Source organism: Phyllostomus hastatus, unplaced genomic scaffold (genome assembly GCF_019186645.2).
Source record: "Phyllostomus hastatus isolate PE091 unplaced genomic scaffold, TTU_PhHast_1.1 phas_scaffold_1066, whole genome shotgun sequence".
Lineage (NCBI taxonomy): Eukaryota > Metazoa > Chordata > Mammalia > Chiroptera > Phyllostomidae > Phyllostomus > Phyllostomus hastatus.
The window spans coordinates 18,478,932-18,506,592 of record NW_025334004.1 but is presented as its reverse complement, the minus strand read 5'-3'; the positions used below and the strand labels follow the sequence as shown (position 1 = coordinate 18,506,592).

At 42.9% G+C, this 27,661-nt stretch overlaps 1 protein-coding gene across 4 annotated transcripts in view; it reads left to right on the top strand.

The window, feature by feature from the left end:
* The first annotated feature begins 726 nt into the window (after window positions 1-726).
* The window catches only part of SORCS1 (sortilin related VPS10 domain containing receptor 1), a 484,554-nt gene continuing 457,619 nt past the window's right edge, over window positions 727-27,661 (top strand). For 3 of the 4 annotated variants that reach the window (XM_045854533.1, XM_045854534.1, XM_045854531.1), the window contains exon 1: window positions 744-1,301. In XM_045854533.1, coding sequence (XP_045710489.1) covers window positions 744-1,301 — 558 coding nt within the window. Of the gene's footprint in view, window positions 1,302-27,661 lie in introns of all 4 variants that reach the window. The other variant, XM_045854532.1, reaches the window with a different exon arrangement.

Below are 27,661 nucleotides of genomic sequence, written 5' to 3'. Positions count from 1 at the left end.
TTCTCTGCGGAGGCCTTTCCGGGATCTCCCCCGGGCTTGGACACGGATTCTGCTCAAGGTAAGGTCAAGATGCCAACTCATGGAGACTAAGGGAAAAATCAGGAGCCCAACCATCTCTGTTTTCTAAACTGGAAAAGACCTGGGTGAGGACCGGGGAGAGAACAGCCCCAGGGACTGACAGAAACCACAAAACTGGAATAGGAAGTCTCCAACGCAGGGACCACTCCGCGAGCTCCGCGCTGGCCGCCCCCACCGGAGGCGCGCGCGGGCTCACAGAGGAGCCCAGCGGGCGGCCGCGCGGGCGCAGAGCGGGAGGCGGAGAGGAGCGGGCGGCGGCAGCGCCGGCGAGCCCACGGGGAGGGTCGGCAGCGCATCCTGTCCCCGCAGCCACCCGCGCACTGAGCAGCTCGCGAGCGGGACGCCGCTCCGTGAGCCCCGGCAGCGCCCGCCCGCCCTCATTCCCGCGTTGCTTGCCAGCGCGCCAGCGCCCGCTCCGCCCGTGACTTCAGTTCTGCTCCACCCCCGCGTGGCGGCGGCTCGCTCGGTCCGAACCCGCGCTCCTCACCAGCCCAGCCTGGGCGAGCGGCGGCCACCTGCCCGGCGCCGCCTTCGCCCGCCCCACCGCCGCCCAACTTGGATGGAGTTGGGGTCCTGAGCGCCTGTCCTCCACAGCCGGACAGCGGAGAGCCCCCGCGCCGCCACCTCCGGTTCGGGACGCCCTCCCCGCTGCTCTCCGCTCCGCGATGGGAAAAGTTGGTGCCGGCGGCGGCTCCCCAGCCGGGCTGAGCGCGCTCTTCGCCGGCGCGGGGCTCCTGCTCTTCTGCGCCCCGGGCGCCTGCGGCGGCGGCTCCTGCTGCCCCCACCTGCACCCCAGCTCCGGCCCACGCTGGGCTCCGACCCCAGGAGCTTTTTTTCACCAGGGACCGCGAGGCAAGCCTCCTGCCACGCCCCCGCCCCTCCTGGGTCGCCCACTGTTCGCAGTGGCCCCCGGAGACCGAGCGCTGCCCCTGGAGCGGGCCCGGGGCACCGGGGCATCCGTGGCGGTTGCTGCACGCTCTGGCCGGAGGAAACGGAGTGGAGCGGATCCGGAGAAGGCAGAACAAGGAGAGGGCTCCAGTAGAAGCCCCCGGGGAGTGCTCAGGGACGGAGGGCTGCCGCAGCCTGGGACTCAGGAGCGGGACCCCGACAAAGCCACTCGCTTCCGGATGGAGGAGCTGAAACTGACCAGCACCACGTTCGCGCTGACGGGCGACTCAGCACACAACCAAGCTATGGTCCACTGGTCCGGCCACAACAGCAGCGTGAGTAGAATGGGACTGAGGGCCAAGGGGTGAAAGATGTGATCCGGTAGAGAATTGGGAGAAATGGGTTTTCTGGACTGGAAAGGTGCTGCAAAGTCCAGTCGTGCCTGTTACCTCCCCGCTCCCCGCTCAGGAGTTAATGATACCTACCTACTAGGTAGAGGACTCTCCCCACCCGCTAAAAACATAATAATAAAAATAAAATGAATCAATTAAAAAAATCATTCGAGTCCTCTCCAAACCCCAGAGATTCAAACAGCAGAGAGATCCCTGTTTCCTGCTTCTAGGGTCGCATTGGTGCAGTACTGTGGATCTGAAGACCAGTCGGAGAGGGTTAAATAAAGTATTCTGAATGTGGAGGTGACAGGGTTAAATTTCCAGGGAGGCTGACATTCCCCCAAGTGACTTCCTCTTTACTTGCTAGGCTTATGGATGAGTGCAAGTAAAATCAATTAAGACTTTATTTGAGGATTTTTCTTGTATTTTTATGCAGAGCTACCGGCCCCCTCTTCCTTCCACAGGGAAGAGAAATGCAATTGATAAGGGTATGCCTTAATGTCTTCTCTGTTTCTGGAGACCGACCTGGTGCCTGCAAGTTTCAGGACGGGGACTCTCCAGCATCTCCTCCCAGCATCAGCCAGTGTGTGCTGAGAGCCGGGCTTTTCAGCCTGTGAATGAGTGGTTGTTCTCTGGCATGATCGGTCCCAGGAAGATCAGATATATCCCAGTGACAACAACTCCCTGTTCTTCTCCGTTGCCTGACCTCCTCTGGTGAGGAGCATAAATAAAGACTTAGCCTCCCTTTATGAAGGGAGCAGAGCGGTGTCCTGGTTCCAGGAGGCTGACCCTGGGGAGAGTGGAAGCCCATGACTGTGGTTGGCCAAGTCAGGGAAGAGCCTGCCTCCCTGGAACCTGAGTAGCAAGTGATTCCAGTCCAGGCTGCACCTGGAAACTTCAATGAGCTGAAATAGTAAAGAGCCAGCTTTGATGGCAACAACGGAAGGGGGTTTGAAAGTGTGGAAACCTCTCTACGCTGCCGTTTAAGCAGACAAGATCTTTCAGAAGATCATAAAAAAACTAAGGATGGGTAAAATGAAAGGACATAAGTCAAAGTTTCAGCTTCCATCAGGTTTTGCAATTGTAGTATTTCTAGTGCATCTATGCAGCTTGATACCTTTCAAAATGTTTTCAGTTGTGGTGTAATTGCCAGAAACCTCCCCAGGGAAGTGCAAGTTTAGTGAGTTGTGCTCATCCTCAGCTTTTTAATGAAAGTTGTGAACATTTTAAAATAACAGTGTGTCATTATGGAGTCTTTGGGTACATACATATAAAGTGTTTTAAGGCAAATCCTGATAAATAGTATTTTGTATTGATGTTTCTGTTCTGAGAGCATCATCAGGGTATTCCCTATGATTTAGCTTTCGTGACGGAGGCTGTGGTTTCTATATGGTTCTCAGGACTGGTTTAATCAAATAATTGAAGCTGACTTCATTTCATTCAAGTTCTAGAGACCCTTGCCCTCATTCCTTACCTTAACTATTATATTTTTCATATCATAACTACTGATATAATAACTGATATTTTTCATATCATAAAATTAATCACCCAGTTTGAACTCGAATCTTCTTAAACTAATTGAATAACTTTTGCACTGCTTAAGTGATTAGTTCAAAGCTTCTGGATTTAAGGGGAGATTTTAAACACATCAAGCATATTAGATCTATTGTATCAAGGAGTAAAGGACTTTGGACTCAAAGTATTTCTGGCTTTTAATGTAATTCAGGCTGTAAAATATCACTCACCCATTAGACCTCTCCTTTAGTTCGTCTCTTGAAAGATCTTGGAAAGAGCGAGAAAAGGAGAGTACATATTTGGCAAATTTTACACTCCATTTAAGAAATGGCGCCAAGCACTGCCAGATTTTTTTTTTAATGGTGCTTATAAGCCCAGTAGGGCTTATTAGGGCCAGCATTTGGAGGGGCAACGTGCAGGGAAGTCTGAGATAACGTAGGGAGTAGTCAAAGCGGTCTATGCTAAAGGTTTGGGCACTCAAATCATGTTAACTGATAATGAGATTTCTACTGTACTAAGTCACTTATTTTTGTAAGGACACTTCTCCCTTCCCACACCCCTATCCCTGCCTGCTTACACACATTTTTTTTTCAAGTGTATATGTGCAGATGGTAGAAGAAGAGAAATAGTCTGTATCCAGGTCCTCCAAAACAAAGCTGACCCAGATTCATAGGTGAGACAAAGTTTCAAATATTTTTTACAGGGGAGAAAGGTAGAAAAAAACTTTTTTTTTCTTTTGCCCAACTTTATGACATGCAAAGTAGAGCAGAGGCCTGAGTTCAAGTTCTGCTCATTTGTATTTGTGTTTTACAAAACAGGGCATCGTGACTGTAAGGTCTGGTACACCTGTTTGGAACTTGCATCCCCCCAGAATTAGAAATCTACTGACCTAAACCTGAAGACAGCATGGGGGGTGGGTACTGGCGGCCCTCGTTTTTTCACTTTTAGTTGTCTTCCCTAATACATGCATGCCCTGATGCATTCAGGGCTACAGACAATACACATCCTAGGAACTCACCTTACCTTTGGCTGAAAGCCTTTGCAAGTAAGGCTGTTTCTGATGACAGTAATACCTGCATTAAAGGTGTAAATGTATGGTAATTCTAGGCTGCCTGTCAAACTTGTGGGAAATTCCAGGTGGTTCTCTCACCTCTTTTCCCTTCCCCTGCCCTCTCCAGCTGTTGGACTTGTGCATTTGGGTAAAAACGGGACTGTTGTGCCTCCTCTGTGGGTGTGATGTGATTGCTCTGTACTGCAGTCTAGCGCATTGGACACTGTTGCTAGAGTTGGTGGAACACCTGGGGGCATCTTTTGGCATGAAAGGTGCTGGGTATGAATCATTTGTCATGAGCTTGGTGTCATAAGCAAGAACATATTGTTCCTACCCTACTCATCCCAGGCATGCTGCGCCCTGATCTAAATTTATACGGTATCCTTAGTTTGTTAAAATATATATTTGTCTGTGTATGTATGTGTGATGGGGCATGTGTTTATTTCTTATTTCCAGAGAATTTCAAAGTGCCACACTTATTAATCCGTATAAAATCCTTGTTAGGTAATAGGTGAGTGGCAAGTGTTAATACCTCTTTCATATTTTTATGCTAGAGTCAGTTTGAATATTTCAATTCACCACCACCATGTCCCCTTCTGCTAAAAATAGTGTTGTAATATTTGTTTTTTTAAAAGATTTTATTTATTTATTTTTAGAGAGGGAAAGGATGGAGATAGAGAGAGAGAGAGAGAAACATCAATGTGTGGTTGCTGGGGGTTATGGCCTGCAACCCAGGCATGTACCCTGACTGGGAATCGAACCTGGGACACTTTGGTTCCCAGCCCGCGCTCAATCCACTGAGCTACGCCAGCCAGGGTGTAATATTTGTTAACAGAGGCTTTTACTTGACGTATTTGGCCATTATGAAATCTTTAATGCTGCACTTATCATCGAGCATGGCAGTCTGGTTGGTCCTTGTACCTATTTTCCTCCACTTCTCCTGGGACTGGAAATTCACCATCCACCCTTAGTGAATAAACTGAGTTGAGTCCATCTTGGGTCAGGCATTTGGGTTTGCATTCCATCATCTCTCTTAATTGTCCTCAAAAGACATGTTGTTACATAGAGGAGGAAACTGAGGCTTTGTTAGGACTTGCCAAGAGAGGGTACAAAAGGTCAAGGACTTGCCAAGAGGGTACAGAAGGTCAGTGGCAAAGCCAGGGACTGGCCCCAGGAGTGACCTGACTCCAAAACCCTACTGAATGGCTTGTCCTAAAGACCTGAAGGCAGGATAGAAAAACTCAGACATTTTAGAGTCCGTAGTTAAACAACCCTATCTTGGGTGGATTTCAGGTGATGGTGGAGGAGGCATAGTCTGAGCTGGAAGCTCCAAGTACTTGCAGAAAAGCAGGAACTGTAAAATGCGCCTGTCACATACACTCTTTACCTTAAGTAGTGATTTGGTTGTTCTCTTATTCACCCACCTCTTCATCTTTAGTGAGACATGGAGTCTGCAACTGGTGACTCATTGAGCATGAGGTGACCTGCCATCACTCAGCCTTCAGATCTGGTGTTCTTCAGGAACAGATTCCTTTTCTAAGTTGATTACGTATCTGATTTTATAGAGAGGTTGCTTATGAACACTTGATTTGGCTGAACATTTTGACATAGGTTTTTTTGAGCTGTGTTTTTTTATTGTTGTTCAGTTACAGATGTCCCACCTTTTTCCCCATTGCTCACCCCTACCCTGTCCTCCCCCACCCCTACAGTCAATCCTCCCCCATGGTTCGTGCCCAGGAGTCCTTCATTCGTGTTCCTTTGCTTGCCCCTTCCCTTTTTCCCCTATTATCCCCATTCTCTCTCCCCTCTGGTCACTGTCAGTTTGTTCTTTATTTCTATGTCTCTGGTTCTATTTTGCTTATTTGTTCATTTTTCTGATCAGGTTCCACTTATAGGTGAAATCCTATGGTATTTGTGTTTCACCACCTGGCTTACTTCACTTAGCATAATGCTCTCCAGTTCCATCCATGCTGTTGCAAACGATAGGAGCTCCTTCTTTCTTTTTGTTGCATAGAATTCCATTGTGTAAATATACCATAGTTTTTTGATCCACTCATTTACTGATGGGCACTTGGACTGTTTTCAGCACTTGGCTATTGTAAATTGTGCTGCTATGAACGCTGGAGTGCATAGGTTCTTTTGAATTGTTGATTCAGTATTCTCAGGGTATAGTCCCAGCAATGGGATCACTGGATCAAAAGGTAGGTCCATCTTTAATGTCTTGAGTAAATTCCATACTGTTTTCCACAGTGGCTGCACCAGTCTGCATTCCCACCAACCGTGCTCTAGGTTCCCTTTTCTCCACAACCACGCCAGCACTTGTTGTTTGTTGATTTATTAACAATGGCCATTCTGACAGGTGTGATGTGGAGCTGTTTTTAAAAGTAAAATGATAAAAGACTTTAGCTTTCTCTAGAAGGCCTCATAATTCCTTCTCTGGTCAATGCTTTATGCTATTAATGAATGTGAATATATGGCCACACAGACAGCAGTGGGTTTGGAAACAGATTTGCATTAGAATGTTAGCTCTCCTGCTTATCAGCACTTTGCCTTGAGCAGGACACTTAGATTCTTTGAGCTTCAGTCTCCTGAACGAAAATATGGGGTAGCACATATTTTTGCAGGCCTTTTCCTGAAGATTTGACTTGTGTATGTAGTGGCTGGTACATAGTAAGTGCTCAAGAAATGCTAGTTCTTCTTTAGATTAAAGAAATAATTCTTTACTGGGAATGAAGAACCCTGGGCTATTGTCCTGACTGTAGAAGAGATTACTTACGTAATCACAGCCCATTGAAATTTTGTGGCCTCAATTTCATCTTTTGTAAAATGACACTAATAGACCACAGCACCCCTGAAATCCCTTCAGGTTAAAATTAATTTAATAGTTTGTTCAGTTTGTAGGTATTGTGCACCCACTACAGTCAAGTGAGGTGCACTAGGAGTGCTGGGGATGTGGAAATGACACAGTGACCTATACCCTTGACCTGTAAGTGAGCAAGCCTTTTATTTCATATAATTCTTCCTCTCCCTATTGTTCATACGCATATCTATTTATAGGAAATGTAGTCATTTGAGATCCAAACAGGCATTCATTTCACTGTGAATTTGCAGCAAAATATAGTTTATGGGGTTTATTATATCTTTATGTTAAAGGTCTTGCTATCTTTGGACAAAAAAATTGCTTAATGTGAACTTAAGAAGTAAACTTCTATTATGGCATTTAATGGGATTTTCTAGAGTAAATTGGCATGAATGTTGACTCTGGGAACTTCATGCACATCCTTTTCAGGAGGGACCCAGAGACTCATAGGCTACGGTATAAATGCTAATGGAACTTTATAATTTAAGAGAATACTAATTGCTTACAGTTAAGGAGAGATGGCCATGTGGCAGCATTATGCTAAGGAGCTTACAGAAATTACTGAGTTTTAATTTTACAATTATGTATTGAGTTCTGATATTTGTCAGGCAAGGGTGACAGGCATGTTATAAGTGGAGCGATGGAAAGAAACAATGCCTGCCCTCGAAGTGCTTTCGGTCTTGGGCCCAGAACGTCCTCTGATGAAGCAGCAGAAGAGAAGTGTATTCTGAGGCTATAACATGCCATAGAAGGTCAAGGGAAGGATGGACGTCTTCTGGCTGGGCTGGTCTTCAGGCTTTATTGAAGAGCTGGTGCTTTAACTGAACCTTGAAATGTAAAAAAAAATTAATTAAGGAATGGAGATTATTAGAAGAAGGCTATTTTGATCTGCGTGAATGTTGTGTGGAAAGGTCGAGAGTAGAGATGTAAACATTCTTATCTATATCCAGGAAATCAATTTACGTTAGATGTAAACTATGTTTAACTGAAGTTTTAATCTTAGAAATGGCTTTAAAAATGTTTTAAGCAAAAGTATATACATCCATCTTCTAGTGAGTTTGGGTATATTCCAAGCCCAAAAAGAAAATAAAAACTTGTATGGTCCCTTAAAGACATGGCTATCTTTATTTGCACGTGAAATCCCAGCCAGAATCATCGTCGTTTCATTTTTACCTCGACATTTTCCACACACAGTTTTCACAAAAGGGGACTTCCTTTTATTTAAGCTCTTGGTGAGGAATATTACTGGCCAGACTGCTGGGAGAGTAAATTAGTTTGGCTCCCTGCCAGCTGATGTGAAGTCACTACACTTATGTAAACTAGTCGTCCTGTCTTCGTGTATGTCTCAATGTACTGTCCTAATTCTCGGTCTAGAAAGTGTGGGGCATGTCTCAGAGGGAAGCTATCCAAACGACGTGGCCAGGACGGCAGAGAACGGGCATGGTCAGCATGAGGTGAACCCAGGCTTTGTGGGGGTGTCAGGGTGACTCTTGAGAAGTGCCCGCTCTACTCAGGGGGCGGGGACAAAATAGTCAAGCCAGCCTTTGGCAAGAAACAACAGTGAAATCTGACACAGACAACAGCATGGTGATTACCAGAGGCAAAGGGGGGATGGCAGTAGGAAAGGTTATGGGGTGATAAATAGTGATGGAAAGAGATTTGACTTGGGATGGTGAACACACCATACAATATACAGAGGATGTATTATAAAATTGTACACCTGAAGCCTATATCATTTAATTAACCAATGCCACCCAATACATTCAATAAAAAAGAAAATTAAAAAAATAATAATTTAAAAAAGATGGATTCTCACTGTGCACAATTTGTAAGGGAAGAACAGAGCCTATTCTAAAATTAAGGTAAGTGGGGGAGGGGAACATGTTCCCCTCTGTAGGAAACATGCTCTGTAGGAAATCCTACATGAAATTTTACACCTGTTTAAAAGATACTGTGTCTATTTCTATAGCACTTTAAAAAAAGTATTTTATTATTGTTCAGCTACAGTTGTCAGCATTTACTCCCCACCAATCCCCCCCAACCCCAGCCATCCCCACCTCCCTCCCTGCTTCCTCCCCCTTCTGGTTTTGCCCATGTGTCCTTTGCAGTTGTTCCTGAAAACCCTTCCCCCTCCCCCCATAATCCCCTCCCATCTATAGCACTTTTAAACGTGGCTATACCACTTTAGATCACTTGTAGCTCCTTTTCCTTGCAAAATGTGTCAGTTTTCAAAGGTTGGAACATTACTTCCATTCCCTCAGTTTTATTGTCACCACAGTCCTATGAGATAGGTGAGACAGATACGTATGTTTCTCAAACAGGGAAATGAAGGTGTTGCTGTGGAGCAGGTCAGTTAGTGGAAGAAGGGGGTCCCACTGGATGAGTGATTCTCGGTGTGGCCCACTGCTGGCTTTCCAAAGGCAAGGGCTTGAACACAGCTGGAGCTGTGCACCTGCATGTATAACGTTTGCCGCGCAGGAAGTTTGGGTATTGGCCAGGGAGCTCCTGAGTTCTAGGTTCAGCCATTCAAGTTATTTGTCCTGGCCTTCAGAGCAAGTGGCCCTGCCAAAAGTCATGCTCTTGGCATTGTTTAAACCTTTAAAAAAGTGACCCTCAAAAGAGATAATGGGACTTTCTGCACGTAAGGTCTCCAGCAAGAACCTGTTCACCCCTATGTGTTTCACTGCTGATGGACTTCAGAGATAAGATTACTCACCACTTGAGCTGGTTGCAGCAGGGGGTTGGGTGAGGGAGAAAAGGGGGAACACCACCTCTTCACCTCTTTACCTCTTTAATTGTCTTACACAGATAAAATCTAGTTTAAAATAATTGTAAATATGGGCTCAGCCAAGGAACCTAGAGTGTCAATGTTTGAAAGCTACGGTAGTCACACTAAAGGGGTACCTGTTGATACTAAAGGGTTTCCTTTGCTCAAGGATTATAATTGAGTTTCCAGCCGTGGAGCTATTGCTTTTTCTACTTCTTCTAACTTGTGCAGGTGGAGTCGGGGAGGGAAGCAAAGGAGAGTTTGCTGAATGCTGCAGATAGCTCTCTGTAGCCCAATAAGATACGGTGATTATAACAAATTCTTCTTAACAACAGTAACATAAATAAGTACCAATTTAGTAAACGGTGTCCCTGGAAGTACATTCTAGAGCATCCCCACATCATTTCACTTCATCCTCACACCACACTTGCGCACCAGGATCACTAGTCTTATTCTAAAGCTGTGGAGGTCAAGGCTTAGGAACCTTCCCAAGGCCACCCCCGTAGAAGGTGGCAGAGCTGGAATTTGATTTTTGCCCTTTGTGGCTCCAAAGACTTTTCTTTTTGATCATGTTGTCCCTTTGTAAGGGTTTCTTTCTTGGTTCCCTTAGAGACAACTCCACGTGTCAGTGCGGAGGGACAGTACGGGAACTTGGCATGAGCACCCCGTTTCAGGGTGCCCCCTCTCACGTCGCCCCAATCGCCGGTCACTGACCTGGCACACTTGACTTGGTAATGAGCTGGTCCATCGTGCCGCTGGATCTGAGCCCTAACCTTTGTCTGTCCCCACGAGCGGCTCGAGCGGCTCGTCGGGGACGACGTCTGTGAGTCGTCTCGTCTTGTTATCCCAGGAGGATGTGTGGGATGTGCTGTTTCGGTTCTCCCTGCTGGCTAATGACCTGGAGTGACAGTGCGGACAACTCGGGCAGTTTTTAAAGAATGCGCTAACAAGATTCATATTATCAGACAACCAACTAATCATGTTGTGCCCTGGAGCCAGTGGACTGACGCCTCCAGTTCTCCTCCTGTCACCTGCACAGCAGAGGCTATAGAGACACAAAACTGTGGGCCGTCATCCTTCTGCTCCAGGGCCTGTGGGCATCTGTGGTTCAAAGTGAAAGGTCTCCCTCTTGTTCAGCACTTCCAACACGTACTCTCCACTGGAATCATTAAAGGGGAGGAAGGCTATTTTTGGCCTGGTGTCGTCCTGCTTAGGACCTGCCTGCAACCCTATTTACCCTGACTTGCATTTTGCTGAATTGTTGGAGGGATTCTTATCTGGGCAGCCAGGGGCTCTCTCATTGGGCACCTAGGGTAGCATCTCTCACAGTTTGTCCTCATGGGACCTGCTTTTGAGTCTGCTGATGGGGACTAGGAATCTTTATGCTTTGTAAACTCCCTAGGAGATCATTAGGGACACAAGAGTTTGAAAATCTTTCCCCTGAGATTCCTGCATGAGTTTTGGTGTCCATGAACCCCTTCCATGGTTTACCCAATGTCAGGTCAATAGGCCTGATTTCCCCTTGATAAGAGCTGCAGCCCACAGCTTTGACCCGTTTCTCAAAGAAACTCTGACCCCAATGGTGAAGATCCGCGGAAGGCTGTGTGGGAGGAGGAAAGCTGACTCATGGAGCAGCACACGGCCCCCAGAGAAAGGAAGATGATGCCTGTCTCCCAGATGGTGATGTTTCTGTCACTACAAATGTTCTAGGTGATTATTTTTCCTGACTATCCATACAACCAAGGGAAAGGATGTCTTAAGTGGCTAAAAGAGTGCATTATTTTACATACAACATAATGTTTATGCTTGGTTTGAACTCCCACTCCAGAATCTACTGAATATGTGAACTTGGGCAGTTAACTTTATATCGCTGCCTTAGTTTCCTCATCTGTAAAACAGAAATAATAATGGCGTATATTTTTACATGGCTTCTTGGTGGCTCAAGAAGACAATAAATATAAAAATGCTGAAAGTGGCATCTGGCATACAGTAAGCAATCAACAGAATTAGCTGCTATTATTGTTGTTGTTATTATTATTTTTAATATTAATATTAGGCTAATAATGCTGGAGTGTGACCTGCTAAAAGATATTTGTTATGTGTTACTCATGATAGTGCTTCTGTGTTTGCTTCATGTTCTTTCATTCCCATTTCTTTTTCCTATGACAAGGGCTGGGACCCCGTTGTGCTCTTTATGGCATCCCTTCCAACGTCTCCAGCTATTTGCACATACTAATTGTCATAGGCTTCTCAACCCGGTTGCATGTGTGTGTGTGTGTGTGTGTGTGTGTGTGTGGTTTCTTCACACCAACAAGCAATTCTTAGACACTAGCTGGTGTCCTGCAATTTCACTCAATTCTGACACTATCTGCCCAGAGAGAGCACCAGCTCTCTCAGGTGAAGGACCCAGTGCCACAAGGTGGCACCCACCCTGCTTTCAAGGCCAGTGGCAAACCCAGGTTATCACCTGTGCTTCTGACAGATTGCCTATAGAGGGAAGGTTCCCACCCGCAACTCCCTCATCAGGTTTAATTAATTTACTAGAGCTGCTCACAGAACTCAGAGAAACATTTTATGTAGTAGATTATTAGTTTATTTGAAAAGGCTATAACTCAGGAACGGCCAGACGGAAGAGATGCCTAGGGCAGGGTATGGGGAAGAGGTGAGGAGCTTCCACGCTTTCTGTGTGTGCCATTCCTCCCACATCTCCTCAGGTTCACCAACCCTGAAGCTCTCCGTCCTGTTTATTTGGATTTTTCCAGAGGCATTACCACATATTCACAATGATTGATTAAATCATTGCCCATTGGCAATCATTGTAATCTCCAGCCCCTCTGTCTTCTCTGGAGGTCCAGGAGGCAGGACTGAAAATTTCAACCCTCCAATCACATGGCTGGTTCTCTGGGTACATTCCCCAAGTCACTTTATTAATGTAACAAAAGAAACTTTATCACTTTTGTCATAGGAAATACCAAGGGTTTTAGGAGCTCTGTGCCAGAAATGGGGACTAAGACCAAATATTTATTTCTTATTGTGCATCACAATATCACAACTTGCTTACTAAATATTTCCTCTTTTATTTGTTATTTCTGTGGGGGGAAACTGGCTTTTCTCATAGAACCAATAACCCATTACCTTGCACATGAGTGTTGTAGAATATTCAGCCATTAAAAGATTGCTTATGTAAGCCCTGGCTGGCGTAGCTCAGTGGATTGAACTTGGGCTGCGAACCAAAGTGTCACAGGTTCGATTCCCAGTCAGGGTACAAGCCTGGGTTGTAGGCCATGACCCCCAGCAACTGCACATTGATGTTTCGCTCTCTCTCTCTCTTTCTCCCTCCCTTCTCTCTCTAAAAATAAATAAATAAAATCTTTAAAAAGTAGCTTAAAAAAGTAATCTTTGAAAAAAAGATTGCTCATGTAAATATATATGTTGACTTGGGAAACTTCTGACAGAATACTAGAGTGGGGAGAACAGATGAAGAAATAGTACAAATGTAAGCCCCACAAAGTCAGGAGGGTTTTTTTTTGTCTGTATTGCTTTCTTGTATATTTCAAGTCCCTGGAAATACAACCATAAGACTGGACACAGTAGGGGTTCAGTACTTTAAACATCTTATTATATGCTATAAAATTCCACTTTTGCAAAAAAAATACAAAATGTTTTCCCGTGATTATGATGAATGTTGGGGTTGTAGGTGATATTTTTTTGTTCATAGATTTGCAGCTGTTGTCTCTCAATAAACACACATTGCTCAAGTTATTTTTAAAAGTTATTTGAAAAATGAGAAAAGCAAACCGAGAGAGCAAGCAAGTTTGTGAACTTGGCCTCATTAGAACTGAACTGCAGACACTAGACAAAGAGCCCACATTCAAGTTGTCTGACTTTCTTCTAATCACTGTGTGGGAGGGAGCCTGCCCGTGGTGTTTTGCAAAGCAGCGAGACCACTCTGTCTCTCTTCAGGGTGTGCAGCAGCAGCGGGGGCTCCCAGGCCTTTTGTTGATCATCCCCTTGATTCCAGAGAGAGAGCTGGAGGGAGTTTCACCAACCCGAATACACTTTCTGGAAATTCTAGTAGTTTTCAGTTCCCAGTGAAGGAGCAAGTAGTTCCATTTAAATCTCAGGCTCTGTCTTGATCTCGATGTTCATTTCTACATCATACATGTACATGACAGTATGTGCATAATGATAATAATTCTCAGTAGAACTGGTAATATATGAATGCATTCTTGTGCATCTCTGTGCGTATCTATACATTCACTGCAACTTATGCACTTATGTACAAAATTTAAGTCTCCACTCCTGAAAGTGAAATATTAGATAGTGTTGTAAGGCCATGGTAGGGAAGTGTACAGATTGTGAAAGCTGAGTGGAAGATAAATTTGAGAACAAGTAGACAGAGAAACAAATCAAGAGAAAGAGACAGAAAGACAATGGAAGCAAAGAGATGGAGAGGGAGAGGGAGGGGTGGGAGAGCATGCCTGACCCAGGCTGTGGATTAAGAGAGAAGAAGAGACAGAGGAGATGAGAGACAATGAGGCAGAATGACCCTAGACAGAGAAAGGCAGATGGAGAGACAAAGAAAGACGTGGAGAGACAAAATGAATCACAGAAAGGAAGTGAGAGATGAGAACAAGAGAGAAAAAGTGTCAGTGAGTGGAGAGAAGTCTTTGGTTATGGACTCATAAAAAGTGCCCAGTGAGAGTGATTCCTGGTCGGACTGTGGCCTTTCTACTGTAGCCACGGTACTCCTCTGGCCTCTCGCTCCCAGCGTGTCATGTGGCTCTAAGGGTCAGCCGATCTAATATGTGTGACATCTTTGAGAGCCCTGCATGTTGGTTAACTGGGCGTTGGATGGAAGGGAGGCGTATTGTATTTATGCATTTTAAAGAATCTCTTAAGAGTGATTTCCTTTGGGAAATGGGACTGGTGGTCTAAGCGTTGGAAAAGCAACTTTAACCTTTCCTTTCATATTCATTTGAAGTGTTTTGAATTTTTTAACATGGGCATGCATTCCTTTAATAATAAAAATACTAAAACATGTTTTAAGTGGCTGTTGTGTCAGCACTGTGCTGAGCTCTGAGAATATAAAGATGAGTTAGACCTGATCTTTACCCCTGAGGGTGCATATTCTGGTGGAAATAGACAGACACAAAAACAGATAATTGCTATTTAGTGAGATAAGTGCATAATAGCTGTAATAGAGTTTTCAGCAAAGTGCTATGGGAGTGGGGGACAACTAATATTTCCTGAGAGTGGGAGGCAACTCTTTAAATGGAAGTGATATTTAAATTGGGTCTGTATATAAGATTAGGAGTTTTACAGCCAGAATAGAGCTGAACAAAAGGACTGGCTACTCTTGTCTGTCTTAAAATCCTCAAATCTTGGGTCTTGGGTGCACTTTAGGTTGTTAGCACAGGCCACAGACTGTGACTAGGGTGACACTGTCTTTATCATCTGAGTATCCAATACGTTTGGAACCAAGTCTCATAGTGTGTTTAATATTGAATTAGACTCCTCGGTTTCAATGTCCCATTAAGTATGTGGCCTTGAACTGGCCAAAGGTTTCTGATTTTTCCAAAGGGAACAGTTATTCCCTTGAATCTTTACACACACAAAAACAGATGCACAGAACAACTTTAACATATTGCTATCTTCCCCTTTCACAGTAGAATTTGATAAACTAAATAATGATGGACTTTTTCCTTGGTTCTTCTGTATATTTCTACTTTTAGATGTAAAAGTTTGTGTGCATATCATTTTCTTGGACATGCTTCCCAAATCAATGTGGAGGACTGGGTGCATTACGATGAGTTGAATGGTCTCCACTTAGGCTTGTGGCATGATTATTAAAGACAGTCACAGAATAGTGTATTCCACACCAGTGTCATCGATACTTACGTAGTTATGCCCTGAGGAGAGACATGGCTAGAGGTAGAGAAGGCATGTGCTCTCAGAACTGATGCAGCAGCCAATGAGTGGCTAAAGAACACATAACTCTCACACTGTGCTTTCCAAGCACGTAACTCTCAGACTGCGGTTTGAGATGATGTTACAAAGTCCAGGTCTGGCTTTGAGGTATTGTGACTTAGGATTTTTTGACTAGCATTTTGTCCTACTGTAGTAAATTAGATGACTCAGGATTTTTATCATTTTGAGACAAAAATGACTTCAGAATGAACTGTTCAGCTGATTATAAATGTGCCATGAGACATACAAATGACTACTCCAAAGAGTAGGATGAGCTCCACTATTGTCTGAGTATTTGTGTCTCATACCACAGGACGTCTTGAAATCTTCCCCAAGGTGATGGTATTAGGAGGTAGAAATTTTAGGAGGCTCCATCCCCACGATGGAGGGCTCCATCATGGGAATGGAGCCCTGATGAGAGGGGTGACTGCCCTTATAGAAGTGGCCCAAGAAACTCCCTTACTCTTTCTACTATGTGAGGACACAGCCAGACATCATCTATGAACCAGGGAAGTAGGTCCTCACAGGACACTGGCTCTTACGGTGTCTTAATCTTAGATTTTCTTAGACTCCAGAATGGTGATTAGGAACTGTCTATTGTTTATAAGGCATCTAGTCTATGGTATTTTCTTATAGCAGCACGAATGGACTAAGACAAGCTGTCTTCCAGTTACCTAAGCTCTGGTTTGATTTTCTGTATGAGACTCTGCTTGCTATTTAGGTCACTTAGATTAAAATCTTAAGGAAAAGAGAGAAATGTATATCTATCTGCCTTTAAAGTGCACCAACTTTTAAAGTATCCTAGTACTTTCTATGTAGGTCTTGAAAATGTCTGTAAAGAAGCAATAGTTACATTTCCCACGATGGAAGAGACATTCACTTACATTTGTCTTGCAAGTTGGGGTTTGAGGTAGTTTACTTGAGGCAGGGGTTCGCAGACTGCAGCCCCCGGGCCAGACCTGGCTGACCACCTGTTTTTGTGTGGCCCACAAGCAAAGAATGGCTTTTACCTTTTTAAAGGGCTGAGAAAAAGAAAAAGAAGAACTGATATGTTGTGACATCTGAACACTATCTGACTTTAAAGTTTTGTTGGGACACAGACATCCTCATTCATTTCCATATTGTCTGTGGTTGATTTCCTGTAAAAATGACAAAGTTGAGTAGTCATGACCAAGACTGAACAGGTCATAAAATGTAAAAAATATATATATTCAAATATTCATCCTCTGGTTCTTTACAGGAAAAGTTTGCCCAACCCTGACTTTGGGGATTAGAGTATGGAAGTGGTGAGGCCCTGTGAAGACATCACCATTGCCATCTGCATGCTAACTTGAGGGTGGTCCTTTGAGCTTGGTTTTCTCGCCTCATAGGCATGCATACTCCCAGCCACTGCCATTTCCCAGGCACAGTGTGGACCTTTCATTCCCGGTTCCGGTCCCTTTGTTCATGCTACTTCCTCTGCTTGGAGACTTAATCAGCCATATCTCTACTTAGTTAAATCAGTTTAATTCTGTAAGTCCCCACTTGGGTATCACCTCCTTTCAGAGGATTTCTCCAATACTTCCAAGAAGAAGAGATACCTTAATCTGAGGAGGAAAGATCTTATGTGCCAGGTTACGTTCTCTTTATACCTCTCCCCAGGCACTACTGTGTCTGGTTTACTACCGGTGGGCTCCTGGAGGACAGGGCTCCATTTCATTGATTTTGCTGTACCAGTTTTTGGTACTTAGGAGGTGCTTGATAAGCATACTTAAAAAAATCAGAACAATGAAGTTGTACAGGATCATGCTATTGGCCCTTTTTGGTAGGGAAGGGAAATGGTTAGCACCGAGATACCATAACAATGGGCTGCCTATGTATTTTTCACTGTCCTGAGACAGGAAGTAAATATAAACTGTCTGGATCTGGATTGCCTCAGGTGAAATGGTGAGAGACTATAGATATAGATATAGATATAGATATAGATTAGATATAGATATAGATATAGTTATAGGATTCAAACCAAATAAAAAGAACTCAAACTGTGTTGGAGTCACAGCCTCCTCATAGCGGAAGGGGGAAGGATGCTGTCTGATGCTCCAGCTGCCAGGATGGGATGAACTGATGGTTGCTGGGGACTAGCATTGTCTCGGGCCTGTGGGGAGAATTACTTCTTCCTCCGCATTTAAGGTGCTGGACTGAGAACCAGCCTCCATGATACAAAAGTCCCTGTAGGGCCAGGACATTTGAGGAACAATGAGGGCATATTGCATTTTGAGAGAGAAAGTGCATTTGTGATAAGGGACTGAACTGAGAGTAGTACCATGATATTGAGAAGACTGTGGGTTAGACCTGTGTGTTCTTTCAGGCATGTTTACCTGAAAGGGTAACTTGAGAGTTGCTGGGTTTTCCAAGTGCATTTGGACATAATAGGGTTTCAGTTAAAGGTGGGTAAGGACTGCCATTTACTGAGGGCTCAGGTGAAAGTTAATATAATAATAACTAACACTTATTTGGTGTTTACAATGTGCCAGGTAATATTTTTTTCGTTAATATACACATTTGTAACAATAGAAAGTATGTACTACCTTTATTTCCATTTTAGAAATAAGGAACTAAAAATTGGGAGGTTAAATGTCTATTAAGGTCCTCTGCCCATTTTTTAATTGCATTCCCTTTTTGGTGTTAAGTTTCATGAGTTCCTTATATATTTTGGGTATTAACACCTTATCAGATGCATCATTGGCAAGTATCTTCTTTCATTCAGTAGGATGCCATTTTGTTTTGTTGATGGTTTCCCTTGCTGTGTAAAACCTCCTTAGTTTGGTTTAGTCCCATTTTTAATATTTTTAATTTTGTTCCCCTTGCCCAAGGAAACACATCCAAGAAATATTACTAGGAGCAATGTCAAAGAGTTTATTGCTTTTGTTTTCTTCTACTAGGCTCATAATTGGGGGTCTTACATTTAAGTCTTTAATCTATTTTAGTTTATTCTTGTGTATGATGTAATAAAGTGATCTAATTTTATTCTTTTGCATGTTTCTGTATAGTATTCCCAACACTGTTTATTAAGGAAATTGTCTTTGTCCCACTGTATGTTCTTAACTACTTTGTTGTAGGTTTATTGACCATATAGGTGTGGACTTATTTTTGGATAATACATCTAAACAACAAAAATAAGTGAACAAACAAAATGAAAGCTCATAGACACAAAGAACCTTTTGATGGTTATCAGATGGGAGGCAGGTTGGGTGGATAGGTTAAAAAAAAGAGGAAGGGATTAAGATGTACGTATTGCCAGTTACAAAAATGGTCACAGGGTTGTAAAATACATTATAGAGATTATAACTGATAACATTGTAATAACTATGTATGGTTTCAAATGGGTAGGAGACTTACTGGGGTGATCACTTCATAAATTAAATAAATGTCTAACCACTATGTTTTATATCTGAAACTAATATAATAGTGTTTGTTAACTGTAATTGAAAAATTAAAAAATATTTAAAAGTTGAAAAATGATGGTTAAGTAAATCATCCAAGGCCACAGTGATAAAGGATGGTGGAATTGGGATTTAAATCTAGACAGTTGCAGAATTGTGATCTAAAAACTCAGCTCTTGGCTATTGTATTCAACTGCATTTAGAACACTATGACATTCATCTTCACATAGCCTCAGGTTGTTCCTGTATTCAGCCATTACTTATTAAGTGTGTAATACATTTGGGTGAATGCCAGACAGTGGAAAATTTTTTCATGATCAAAATCACTGATCGTCCTAACCCTCCATGAGCTTAGAGCTTAGTGGTCCATCCACTGATTCTATGTAGGGGCTGAAAGGTTATGATCAGGGCTTTATTTTGAGAGAGATAAACTTTTCAGAAACTAAAAAACTTTCTCATTTCTTCGAGATTATTGAAAAACATTCGGGAAACATTATTTAATGAGATGAGCATTGTTACACAATAAGTGCAGGTTGTCATGATTAAAACAATGTAAAATGTATCGACACTTTCACAGAAACCTATTCCTAAAGAGATATAAATACTTGGGGTTTAATTTTTCATGGACATTTGGCAAATTGGTGTTTGTGTGTGGGGGGTGTGTGAAGGACATTTATACATACACATATGTCTCCTTCTGTCTTTATAGCTGTATCATCAGCCATATTGAAACCTATAGCTGGAAATTGCATTCAATGTCTCTGTTTTGTTTTCAAAGTTTGAGGTAAATTCTATGATATAAGGAGATTATGTAACTGTAGGACTGCTTTTCAATGAAGACCAAAATGTTTGTCTCAGTTGTGTGGCTAAACAAATATTTTATATGTAAATAAAAAATGGTAAACCTATTTTAAATCCAATAGTAGCTATAGCATTGAATTAAAAATAGAGCCAAATGACAGTTGTTTGTCAGAGAATTTGGGGTCCTTCCCTATTGCAATAGTTCCTTCACTTACTTAGAAAATGATCCTTTCTAGTTCAGAAGGAGTTTTGGGTTTCTCTTTCCAAATCAAGGACTGTTTATGCTAGATTGTGTTTTGTGCAGCCTGCTATATTTCAGCCTAACAGCTAAGCTGTTTTAATTCAATCAAAATACATTTGAATTCTCTGACCTTGAGTTATTATTAAAACTACCCTATAGCCACATTGTTTTTAATGGACTTTCATATTTTTAGGTCTGCTTAAATTTTAATTATGCTAAATTGCTTGCAAAATCATGGATTTTGAATTAAGACCTGTTCTCTTTCTTTGTTAAAACGCTTGGTGCATGCTGGTTAATTTTCCTGCACAGTGATTTAATGTTGAACAGTTCCTTAAAATTCAATATTTGGACTGAAATGGAGACAGAAAACCAGGATAGTGAATGGGTTTTTCATCCTTTAGATGAGACCATTTCTATAATCTTCCCATTTGGGATGGCCGGCCTAATGTTTCCTTCCCAGAAGTTGCTGGTTGCTGGCCTTTCTCCAGTCTCCTCATTTTCTTCTTTAGGTGATTCAATTCAGTGACTTCCACTTCACTATTCCTGGTAGTTTCAATATATTGTGCCATCAGGAAATGCTTAATAGGTTTGCCCAAGGTTTCCCTTCCAGTCTGCTTTATTCATTGCTTGCCCCGATTCCAACACCACCTACTGCCCACACTGGTGTTTTTGTCACATTGCTGATGGATATGAGCAGAGAATCAAAATGTCTTCACACCTTCCCCTTCATCCACAGGAAGACAGAGATCATTGCCGCCTTGCTTAAGAGGGAGATAAACGACACCATGCACCTTGATGGCTAAATTCTTTAAAAGAGGCTCTACAGAAAGCCATGGTATACTGATATAACCATTCCTTTTTGTTCCTCTTCAAGTGGTGGTGTGGATATTTGTCACACATAGATCCTTACAGCTCTATACAAAATGCAGTCAAGTGACTGGATGCAGAATGCCTCGCTGTCTCTTCTGGGATGCTGTCATTCCTCAAAAGCCGTGACCACTCCTACACAGCTTAGAAGAAAAGTGTGCTGAAGGGAGAGAGGGCATCCAGGAATTCAGCAGGTGGAGCTGTTCACTATGAGATGGTGCTGAACCTGGCTTCTGCCTCGGGCCTCAGCCATTCACTGCTGAGTGCAGACTGGGACAAGGCCACGGGCTTTTGTTTGTTTGGGAGAGGCCAGCTAGCCACAGGGTCCTGCTCTGCTTTAAACTCAGTGTTCCACATGGTATGTCCTTTTATTCGATGACATGGGGTCAACTTATACCTAGCTCTATGGCTGACTATTCTGATATCCAGGAAAAGAGGGTAGCAGTTAAAGTGTGGGCTGTGGTTTTGTTTACTGTTCACTAACAGTTCCCTCTGTTGTAGCATCAGTAAACCCTACTACGTGCTTACCTACTAGTAGGGCTGAGAATATAGAAACAGTCCTCTTCTCAGGACTTACTCCTGTGTGGGTGTGCAAAGGGGTGATGAGGAAGAAAACAGTCACCCAAGACCAAAGACTGCCGGGAAACTCAAGAACAAGACTACTTGCAGAGTTTTCCCCCCGTAATCTGGGGTAGCTACCTTCTGAGAGCTGAGTCTCTAAACAAAAACAATTTTTTGACAGTAGATTTAATATTCACCAGTCCCTCAGATGAGAAAAATCGTAGGTGTGGATTTGTGATTCTTACTCCTACCTCAAACCTACCTACCTCTCAAGACACATACTCATATGCCACTTTCTCCATCAAACCTTCTCTGACTCATTCTCACAACAGGTAATACATGTAGCTGAGAAAGAGTGTGAACTTTGCAATCAGGCAGAAATGGATTCAAATGTCAACTGTTCCTGTGTGACATTTTTTCAATGATTTAAGCTTAATATTAGTATTATTACAATGTGGATAATGATAGCTTTCCTTACAGAGTGGTCGTGAAGATCAAAGGAGATAATATCTATGAAAGGTCTTTATTGCTTGCCAAAGAACAGGCTTCTAGTAAATGTTCATTTTCTTAAAAAATAAACAAACAAACAAACAAACAAAACAAAACAGCCCTCTGCAGTGGTTTATGGTCTAAGTGGGGGGAAACAAATAGTTAAAATAGAATTTGGCAAGTGTAATATGCAGGTATTTTAGTGGAGGAGAATCTGGCCAGATGGGGGTAGGGTGGGGTGATATCAGCCAAGACTTCCAAGAAGAGGTTACATGTGATGTCCCCAGTAAACAAGTGGTCAGTAGGCTTTCCCAGGTGAGGAAGTGAAGAGAACATGCTCCAGGTGGAAGGACTGGTGCACGTGGCAGCTCAGAGGCACAGAGGGGGACAGCTACGAAAGGAAAGGGAAGCAGGAGAAGGGCCAGGAGCATCTTGGGCAGGACCTAGCCAGGCGCACTGAAGAGTCTGGACCTCATTCTGAGGGTAAGAGGGAGTGACGTGCCCAGCATTTCAGTTCAGAGGAAACAATAGGGCACCAGTAACTTGTGTGGGTAAGATATTGGAGCAGAAGAGGCCAATACTTGTAGAATTCATTTATCCATTGAGCCAATTTGCAAGGTACTGTGTGAACAGCTGAGTGCCTGACTGCGGAAGCTGATGGTTCTTTGTGATTTCACACATTCTCTTTTAAAATAATACTACAGAGGGCAGGGCTACTGCACACAGTTGTCACGGAATGTCTTTTGTCTATTACATATGCCAACTTTTGCCCTGGGAAGCACAACACACGTTATCTCAGTATTGCCAGAAGCGGGCCAGCAGGAGGCTTGTGCTCCGAGTCAGTGCGCCTGGGTGTGGACCCCATTCCCACCACACATTTCCTGGTCCCTGGGCTCATTGCCTTGCTTCCAAAATAAAAATGCCAGACTGGACAATAGTGAAGTTTTTGTCCTCTCTATAGACCTGTAAATGTGACCTTACCTGTAATCTAGTGACAAAAAGGGCTTGACATGGCATGTAAGAAGAGCGGCTGGGTGGAAGTGTTCAAGACTAAGAGGACTTCATAGGGATAGAGACTATGGATTGGAACCACACTGAGACATTTTACTGTAGATCACTGCAGAAATAGCATGGTAGTATAGACTATGGGTGAATCAGCTGAGCGTACAGGTGGTGTTTAATATTCAAATTAATTTTAAGCAGCTTCAAGGAACAGGCGGTATCTATTTTCCTCTGGTCACCATGCCTAATGCAGTGCTCTTCTCCAAGTGCTTGAGAAATGTCAGTTATGAAGATGATTTAAAACGTATCCTTCTGAGCATAGTTGAATATTTATGCAAAAACAGCTCTTGTGGTTTCAGCTGCTCCTTGCAGTGCGGATTCTGTAGGCCACAAAATCTAAGCTCCCACCGCAATCCCTAGGAGGGTTCATAAAACCAGTCCCCTGTAGGAACTTTCCTAGCATCCTTATCTCCAGGGCTCACATTTTAATATCTTCCCTCCTCCCAGACCCCTACTGCATTTGGACACCACAACACAGTGAAGAATGGCCCCTGGATGCAGCAAGGGAGAGGACTAATCCGGGAGCCACTTCCCCAGAACTGGATGGGAGCGCTTTAGAAAACTAAAGCAATTGAGTTGGTTGGGGAGGATAACACCACGTGCTCAGTCTCTTTCCTCCTCCACTATCTTCCCCATGCCTTTGAATGAAGGAGTTTTTAGTGTTTTAAGTCTTCAAGAATGGTTTTTGCCAGTGTTGCAGGCAGGGGGAAAGAACGAGCAATGTTATAAGAAGATGAACATTGTGTACTGTTTTTTTGTGTATTCACTCTGCTTTCCTTTTTTATTTGTTTTGCTTTTGTTTTTTGATTGTGCGGTATTCAGGGAAGATGAGGGACAGAGCCCAAGACAGTGGCAGTGCTGCCTCAGCAGAGATCCCTCAGTTCAGGACCACTGGGACTCTGAGGGGGGGGAACTCATGTGTTCAGCATGATGCCAGGCACTTGAGGAATCGTGATCAAAGGCAAAAACTCCTGTTTGCTATAGGTGGCCTTCCAGATAGCCCCAATATTGTGGGAGTGGGGAGGGGTGCTGGGCAGAGGAGGACAAAGGGGGAAAACTTGGGACAAAGTAATAGAATAACAATAAAATAGTTTTTTAGAAAGGATACCACTAAAGCAAAATATTGCATTTGTTTATGAAAACTAAGAATTAAAAAAAGGAATAAATAAAATAAGACCCCCTTAGGCTGTTAACTAGGAACCCAAGGAAGCCCTCTGCTTATCCACCACTCCACACCACCTAGGACTTGCGCATGAGCACAGACAGGTGCAATTTTGGGTCAATGATCTGAGCACTGCCCCAATGCAAGACTGCTTTACAGAACCACCACCTTATTGAAAGATAGACCAATAAAGCCCCCTGGGCACACTGCAGACTTTCTCAGGTTGTGCCAGCTTAGGGGAAGAGTAACAGTGCTAGCAGTCGGCCCAGGGAGGAAATGTTGAAATATATTACTTGGAAGAGACACTAATAATTTCAATGTGTTCCCATGTTGAATCATGTGTGTGGTGCTCCTCCCCTTCATGTTGTCCATCTCTGGAAAAGTGGTCAAGATAAAACCCTGCCCACGGGCTGCTCAGTACAGATTCTGACATGTTCAGTTTGAGTGGGCACGAGAATACTGATGGACACTTTCATTTCTTGCTTTTCTACCAGTCCGATTTTGGTAACAGCATTGTTAACTCATGGGTCCTTGATAAAACAGACATCTCTGAGGTCATTGCCTCCGTTGCCCTCATTTTACAGATGAGAAATTGAAGGACTTGATTGAACTAAATATGGTACGAAGGATTTCAAGATCTGGGTGTTGTTGATTTTTAGGAAGGGTTCAGAATATGGACAGTGCAATATGATGGGTGAAACCTCAGTTTAAATGATTGGTTCTGCCATTTACTTGTTGGAAACCGTTGGATAGGTCACTTAGTTTCTTCACCCATAAAATGAAGCTAACATTGCATCCCCCTAACAGGGTTAACCTGAGTATTACAAGAGATCATGTATGTAAAGCATTTTACATAATGTCCAGTCTACATATGTTAGATGTTGGGATCCTGAAGGACCTTTTGAGAGAATTTCTTGAAAGCAGTTAGTTACAGGAATACGTGTGTATGTCTCTGTGTTTCCTTTCATACCAAGGATTTTCTACTAAAACCAGATTTTGGAATGCATTTCACATGAAAAGCAACCTGATAGGCATTCACCGGGTATGGTTAGCTGTGACAACATGGTCCAATAATAACAAATGTGTGTTCATTTATTGGAAACCTCACCCCTTAAAAGTCAACCACAAAGAAACCACAGAAATGATAGTGTGAAATCATTGCTGACAGTAAGACTGCATATGCCATGAAATGAGAAGCGCACATTTTCACAACTTCTAACATTGTACAGTTTTTAAAGACTTCTTGGAAACCCAGTGTTTCTGGAATTGATATGTGCGAGGGAATCGTGATGGTGAAACTTAGGTAAACCTAATTTCATAGATTTTGCAAAGAAATTGTGGTTGCCCAAGCTTGATATATTTAGTGTATGTTCAGATAAATGTAGCCATAACTTAGTTTTTTGAATGTTAGACATATGAAAATGATATGATTCTGAGATCCAGTTCAAGGTTGTCTTGGTGCCGAATTGAATTTGAATGCTGGTTTGGCATTTTCTTTTTTATATGGAGGAGTGAAATGTAATGGTTAAGAGAATCACTAGAGACCCACCAACTTGGGTCTGCATCTTGTCTCCACCTTTTACCAGCCAGGTGACCTTGAACAAATTAAACACACTAGACCTCACTTTCTTCAAATCCAAAACGGGGTCCATATGATGACTCCACAGGAATGTTGTGAGAGGCACATGTGAGAACATACATAAGACTTTGTGTTCTGTTAGGGACAGGGAAGATGAAATACCTGTCAGGTATTATTATTAGCTTCATATCTGGGCTGTTATTATTACATCTTGTTACCTCCTGGTTTCTCAGAAAGGACCACAGTCATTAGAAAATAGTTCAAAGAACAGCCTGTTAAGAGACTAGTCTACAAGAATTGGTTACCTTTTGCCTTGTGGGGTATGGATTGCCTGAAAGCAATCATTTGTGATGGAATGGCCTAATGCATGTGTATACAGGCTCCACTAATGTCTAAATCTTGGTATAACAGTATCAGGGCCTGACTCTACCTTTAAGGATCCACCTTGTGTTTTACTCCTCTATCTTTCCCTTTCTCTCTCTCTCACTCTCTCTCTTCTTTCACTCTCACCTTTGTGTCCCCTAGGATGTGCTAGGTATTCACTGCTAAGTCGCCAATTGATTGCAGCATCCTTATTTCATTTGGAAAGATTTTAGAAAGATAAACAATAATGAAAATTGTGTTTTGGTTTGGTTCCCGCCCCTCAGACTTTTCAAATAAACTAATCTTCCATCAGTAAGGCTAAAAATAAGCATGCACCTCTGCTTGTTACCAGCTTAGTTTCTGATTTTAAAAATTGTGTTTGTACGTGTCTTTCCAAAACCAGTGACTTAAATGTCCTCCTCTTACTTGGAATTATTTTTCTTGAAAGGAAGACTATCCAGATGATTTAAGCAAATGGGAATTTAATTCATCGGATTTAATCTTATTCCTGTGCTGAGATTCATAGCTTTAATCTGTAAACAAGCACATCATTAGGGAGATAGGTAATTACACAAATTAGATTGGAGAAATTTTGCCAGGGGAGATGGATTTTGTTTACCCTCATGCGTTTGGTAGCAGAGGAATTTCTCTCTCACACAAAGCTCCATCTTGTGTGGCTGGAGAAGGAGAAAAAAGCTGAAAGTGAAGGAAAGGAACACCTTTGTCCCTAGGGCTCATTTTGCAGCGATGAGATCTTGTGCAGCCTCTCCATGCGGGTCAGTCTGGAGTGAAGGGCAGCAGAGAGCATGGAGCAAATAGAGGCACTGAGGTTTCTACTTTCCAGGAGCCTGGCACGTATTTGTGGTTCAAAAGCGTGTTCTTTGGCTTAAGTGAAAAATCTTCTAAATTTTAAGGTGTGTTCTGGTCATGCTAAAGTGCACCCATGAACAACCAATCAGGTAGCCCTAGGGGTCTTTACTCTTAAAAAGCATTTTTAAGATTTAAAGAAAATATATAGTTCTCAAAGTGCGAAGAGTCTACGTGAAAAGTAAAATGTAAATATGAATTGGTGTTTCTGACTAATCCTCTTAAAAGGAGGACTGGTAAAGCTTGGTAAATGTGGTAGACCATCAGCCTTGGAAGGAGTTTGTAGGCAAACAGGATTATTGAGGGTTGAGGCAGGTATGGCGGGAGGAAACATTCTTTTTAGGCAGATGGATCCTCAAGAAGAAGAATAAACCATACATTTGCAAACACAGTTTGGGTCCTGGACCCTAAGTGTTATCTTTCTCTTACAGGAATTAGGAAACTAATAGATACTGTAAGTAAAAAGTGACCTAAATTAAAATAAGGATGGTCAGTCATGAAGTTTGGAAAAGATTGGAGGGTAGGATTGAGGGTGGGAGGTGGGGTTAGGTGGAAAGGGAGAAAGTGGTGGTGGGAAGATGGAGACAACTGTTTTCGAACAACAATACAAAGATGATTAAAAAAATAAAACCTCAATAAATAAATAAATATGCTAAACAATAGATCGGAGGGGTAGAAAGATCATTTAGGAGGTAAAGCATTTATTCTGTTTGCTTGTTTGTTTGT